Source organism: Caloenas nicobarica, chromosome Z (assembly GCF_036013445.1).
Source record: "Caloenas nicobarica isolate bCalNic1 chromosome Z, bCalNic1.hap1, whole genome shotgun sequence".
Classification (NCBI taxonomy): Eukaryota; Metazoa; Chordata; class Aves; order Columbiformes; family Columbidae; genus Caloenas; species Caloenas nicobarica.
The window spans coordinates 45,882,157-45,888,156 of record NC_088284.1 but is presented as its reverse complement, the minus strand read 5'-3'; the positions used below and the strand labels follow the sequence as shown (position 1 = coordinate 45,888,156).

General features: G+C 43.0%; 1 protein-coding gene across 4 annotated transcripts in view; it reads right to left on the bottom strand.

Moving 5' to 3' along the window:
- Positions 1–1,097: 1,097 nt before the first annotated feature.
- Positions 1,098–6,000, bottom strand: part of ZNF462 (zinc finger protein 462) — a 95,011-nt gene continuing 90,108 nt past the window's right edge. For all 4 annotated transcript variants that reach the window (XM_065656718.1, XM_065656720.1, XM_065656721.1 and 1 more), the window contains 2 exons: positions 5,824–5,938; positions 1,098–2,523 (listed from right to left, as the gene is read on the bottom strand). In XM_065656718.1, coding sequence (XP_065512790.1) covers positions 2,322–2,523; positions 5,824–5,938 — 317 coding nt within the window. In that variant the 3' untranslated portion in view covers positions 1,098–2,321. The remainder of the gene's footprint in view (positions 2,524–5,823; positions 5,939–6,000) is intronic.

Below are 6,000 nucleotides of genomic sequence, written 5' to 3'. Positions count from 1 at the left end.
AAAAAATGTTATTTTCAATTCTATGTCATTACAGTCAACAGAATCATAATAATGCATCTAAAATGTGTGTCCACAATATAGCAGGTATACATTTTTGGGAAAAGAAAAAAAAAAGGAAAAATAATATGACATTCTAGGCTTGTTAAAAGGATAATGGTCCCGTATTTTTTATTAACAGGTTAGCAAAACAAAATCCAATGGATTACAATATTTACATGTTATTTGAAAAATAAAGTAGTGATAAAAGCATGTCACAATCATTTTTTTTTTCTTTTTCATTTTTGGTAACAATTACAAACACCCAATCCAGGTATGGAACTGTTTAAATACATTTGAAATGAGGCCAATTAAAAAACAAATACAGACACAAAATGTGTATTTATACTTATCCCTCCAATGTGTTTTTCCATGACATTCCCTCCCTACTTCAAAAAACAAAACAACAAAAACCAACAACAACCAAAAAAAAAAAAAAAAATCAAAAGAATCCCCCTAGCACACAACTGATGAATCCCCAAAAGCAAAACACCATGCTTCTCAAGTAGCACTTATTCCACAAATGCAACATTTTTGCCATCAATTTTATGTGAAGCTTTCTAGGACACCGTTTCCTCAGCAGCTTCCTACTTTCCCCCCTCCCCCTCCCACAGTTCCCCCCAAAAACAACAACAAAAAAAACCAAACAAAGACACATGCATTTCTAAAACTAGGTTTCAGTCAAGTACTTTCTACTTTTTGGAAAGAAAGTATTTTTTTTTGTCTTTTTTTTTTTTTTTTGTTCACAATCAGAACATACCATGGGCACCAGATCCTGTACTTGTTGCTCAGGCAAAATTCCTGTTGAGTTTGGTAGGTTTTCCACCTGAGAAGTAGTGCAGGATCAGCCACTTAGGTATGCAGGTTCCTATTCATCCTACGCTGCTCCCCTCACGCTAAAAGCTAAGGAGGGGAAAAACTTAGCAACTCCATCTTGAATCGAGTAAAAGTAGTTCTCCAGGCTCAAGGTCGTATGTAACTGTTTCACCTTCACTTGCAAAAAGATGTGTTAACGGACACCCCTCCCTCCCACCACACCAAAACAAAAAGAAAACATGCACACCACAAATGTAAGAAAAAAAGGCTGCCAATCTTAAAAAAAGTTACTGGTGTGAGACTGATAGATGTTAATATGACAAGCAACAGAATGGTTATGAGGACCTATGTGTTTGGCCCGTGAGCTGCATAGCTGTGCCGTAAGTTTGGTTCTTTAGTTTTTTTAAAAAAAGTTAAAACTTCTTTGTTATTTCCATGTTTAAAATTAACACAACAACAAAAAGTTCTATTCACAAGATCTAGTCTCCTTTCCCTGTCCCCCCCTTGAAAAGAAATACTCATTTTACATGAGAAACTTAATTGTGCTGTATTTGTAACACCTCAGGCTGATAGAAAATAAACATGTGGCAAACAAAACTGCACAATCAGTCACATAAAATCTATCAAATCCTAAAATTATAACTGAATACTAACAAACAGCTTACCTGGAATAAAGGATGACAATTCACAAACAGTTATCTAGGAATTAAAGTCTCTCTCTCTTTTTTTTGTGTTTTTTTTTTTACTAAAATAATTAAAAAAATCACAGTATTTTAAGAAATAAAACCCACACTGGGATTTTAAGCACAATTTGTTTTCCTTTCTTCAAAACTTTTTTCATCCTCCATTCACCACCTTGCCCAGCAGTCTCTCTACATTTAACCACAATAACAACAGGTAGTACTGACAAATGCAGAGATCTCCCTTGGTTAATTCTGAGGTACTAGGAAACAGGTGACTGTTTTAAGCAAAGTAGTTTCTGTTTTGTTTTTGTTTTCCTTTTTTGTTTTCCTTTTTTTTTTTTTTTTTTTTCTTTTCTAAAGCAGTTGCATTCAGTCTGGAAAAGCGTTATGTATTAAAACTAGAAAAACGCACACAAATTTGTGCGTTGAAAAGTTATCCCCCCCACTTCTTCCACGCTCACGACGCTTCCATTCACAAACAATCCAAGTCTCCACTGCAAAGCACGACGTGTAATGTAGGAATACAGGGAGTTGCTTCATTAGTCCAAGATGAATGTAACTTCCCATGGTCAAGATCCAGAAGAAAAGATGCAGTGATGTAATGGAGCCACTTATTCCATCACTTAAATAACTTTAATATACACACACACACACAGGTACCAGTGCTTTGAAAATAGATCATTCAGTCCTAAAAGCAGCTTTATTTCTTCCTTCTGCCCATCCCATCCACCCACCCCACCCCGTTCATCACTGTTCAAGTACGTTGATTCGTATCACACCGAACACTTATTCGTTTTTGGCCTCCGAGTTGTCTTGGAGAGGTTTGTCAGCAGCTACCACGCTGACTGTTGTTTCACTGTTGTGGGAATAGTCCACCACCATTTGCTCAATGCATTCTTTTTCTTCTGGCAGTGTGCTAACAGTTTCTTCTACATCCTCCTTTGGCTGGCTGTCCTCACTGGTCCTGTGCTTGCTTTCGTTCAGTGCCCTGCAAAGCCGAGTGGCAGAAAACAGAAACACTTCTAGTCGATACAGAGAACAGCAAAGACAATCTATGAATACCTCCTGAGGGAGAAGAACTCTTTCTAAAAAGGCAGACACAAGCAGCCACACCATTGCCACCTACAGCTCAAAAGGAGAGGCAGTGAATGAAGCCACTAGTGGTACCCATGACACTCTAGCTTTGAAACCAAATCTTTATTTGCTCTACACTGGGACAGATATGAGAGGAGAGGGAAGAAGCTCAACTCTGACTTGTAAAACTTTATTCCTCTTTTCCAAGTCCCTTGTAAACAAGACTTAAAAGGCATCAAAAAAGGCAGAGGGAAAGAGTACTTTTCCCGAAGAGTTTAAGATCCAATAAATCTTTTTTTAAAGTTGCAACATTTCAAGTACTTATATTAGGCAAACAAGGCTAAAAGAAGTGACATTTTTCACCCCATCACAGTTAACCTACGATACTGTATTCGAATGCCTTCCATATGTTAGCAACCTTGAATGAAATCTACTCTTTGAAGAAACTCTGGTCATGCAAATGTATCTCTGCTACTGATGAGATCTCCCTCAAAAGAAGGAAAATTATTGTTTCCGAGATGCCTATCTTATCTGTGACGTGTATCATCCCTCAGCGTGCAAACTGCTATAGAAAGGCAAAGGTCTTCACTATGAAGATGAACTAGTGAACTTCACTATGTACATTTTAGGAGTAGTTCATTAAAATTGATTTTACTTTCCTGGAAGGTCTTAACATTCCTCTGCACATAATTCTTTGCACTGCTATGCAAGTTTAGCTGCAAGCTTGCGAAAGAGATATAACAACAAAGGGCAAAAAGCCCCGTTCCTTCCGAGAACATTGTGTATAATTTTCTGCCATTTTCATGCTGCTCTGCAGGCAGGCAAAATTGACAGTACACTCAGGTAAAGTTAATCCTGGGCAAAGTGATGTATCCGTGGGCAAGGGTACTTGAAGGTAAAGGGGCCCAAGATAGTTGGTTAGCATTCAGGGACTGCTTCTACCAAGCTCAAGATCAGAGCATCCCGACACATAGGAAGTCAAGGAAGGGAGCCAGGAGACCTGCGTGGTTAAACAAGGAACTGCTGGGCAAGCTCAAGTGGAAGAGGATAGTTTACAGTTCATGGAAAGAGGGGCTGCCCACTTGGGAAGAATATAAAGCTGTTGTCAGAGGATGTAGGGAGGCGAGCAGGAAAGCTAAGGCCTCCTTAGAAGTAAACCTTGTGAGAGGGGTCAAGGACAACAGAGCGAGTTTCTTCAAATACATGGCAGATAAAACTAACACCAGAGGCAATGCAGGCCCACTGATGAATGGGGTGGGTGCCCTGGTGACACAAGATACAGAGAAGGCAGAGTTACTGAATGCCTTCTTTGTCTCTGTCTACTCTGCCGGAGGCTGTCCTGAGGAGCCCCGTACCCCTGAGGCCCCAGAGGAAGACAGGGCAATGGAGGAGTCTGCCTTGGTTGATGAGGATTGGGTTAGGGAACAATTAAGCAATATGGATATCCATAAATCCATGGGTCCAGATGGGATGCACCCACGGGTGCTGAGGGAACTGGCTGAAGTTATTGCTGGACCATTCTCCATCATCTTTGCTAAGTCGTGGGAAATGGGAGAGGTGCCTGAGGACTGGAGGAAAGCAAATGTCACTCCAGTCTTCAAAAAGGGAAAGAAGGAGGACCCGGGCAACTATAGACCGGTCAGTCTCACCTCCATCCCTGGGAAGGTGATGGAACAACGTATCCTTGGTGCCATCTCAAGGCATATCAAGGATAAGAGGGTCATTAGGGGCAGTCAGCATGGCTTCGCCAAGGGGAAGTCATGCTTCACCAACCTCATAGCCTTTTATGAGGGCATAAACAGGTGGATAGATGATGGCAGAGCAGTGGATGTGGTCTATCTTGATTTCAGTAAAGCATTTGACACAGTCTCCCACAGCATCCTTGCTGCTAAACTGAGGAAGTATGGTCTGGACGATCAGGTAGTGAGGTGGACTGTGAGCCGGCTGAAGGAAAGAAGCCAGAGAGTTGTGGTCAATGGGGCAGAGTCTAGTTGGGTCGGTACTGGGACCAGTAATATTCAACGACTTGGATGAGGGAATAGAGTGCACTGTCAGCAAGTTTGCTGATGACACCAAACTGGGAGGAGTGGCTGACACGCCAGAAGGCTGTGCTGCCATCCAGCGAGACCTGGACAGGCTGGAGAATTGGGAGGGGAAAAATGTAATGAAATATAACAAGCGCAAGTGTAGAGTCTTGTGTCTGGGCAGGAACAACCCCAGGTTCCAGTATAAGTTGGGGAACGACCTGTTGGAGAGCAGTGTAGGGGAAAGGGACCTGGGGGTCCTGGTGGACAGAAGGATGACCATGAGCCAGCACTGTGCCCTTGTGGCCAGGAAGGCCAATGGCATCCTGGGGTGTATTAGAAGGGGGGTGGTTAGTAGGTCGAGAGACGTTCTCCTTCCCCTCTACTCTGCCCTGGGGAGACCGCATCTGGAATATTGTGTCCAGTTCTGGGCCCCTCAGTTCAAGAAGGACAAGGAACTGCTGGAGAGAGTCCAGCGCAGGGCAACAAAGATGATTAAGGGAGTGGAGCATCTCCCTTACGAGGAGAGGCTGAGAGAGCTGGGTCTCTTTAGCTTGGAGAAGAGGAGACTGAGGGGTGACCACATTAATGTTTATAAATATGGAAAGGGTGAGTGTCACGAGATCGGAGCCAGGCTTTTCTCGGTGACAACCAATGACAGGACAAGGGACAATGGGTACAAACCAGAACACGAGAGGTTCCACTTAAATATGAGAGGAAACTTCTTCTCAGTGAGGGTGACAGAACACTGGAACAGGCTGCCCAGGGAGGTTGTGGAGTCTCCTTCTCTGGAGACATTCAAATCCTGCCTGGACGCCTTCCTGTGTAACCTCACCTAGGTGTTCCTGCTCCAGCGGGGGGATTGGACTAGATGATCTTTCGAGGTCCCTTCCAATCCCTAACATTCTGTGATTCTGTGACTCACCTTTGGACAATCTTAAGTTTTAGAATCATAGTTAAACCCTATGTTCTACAGCCACTCTCGGCAGCAGAGTTAAAAAGGATTAACAGGAACTTCCCATTCAGCAACACCTGATGACTGTATCCATACTTGTGACAGACAGAATTGTTCTTCATAGAACTGTGCCTTCATCACGGGGCTTTTTGGGAGGTGAGGAATGAGGTGGGGGAATGCACAGAGATCTACTGTTACCTTTGTCGGTTTGGCAGAAGAGTGTAAAGCAACTTACATGCCGTGTCTCAGCACATGTCGCTCCCACTCAGAGCCTTCTGTAAATGATCGGCCACAGAACTCACATGGGAAGCGCTTCTCTGGAGCACCGCTGTCAGGAAACATCATGGAATCTGGAAAAAGGCAGCACAGCCTGTGAAGTCAGAAGTGCCTGGGCAAGAAGGGACCACTGTGA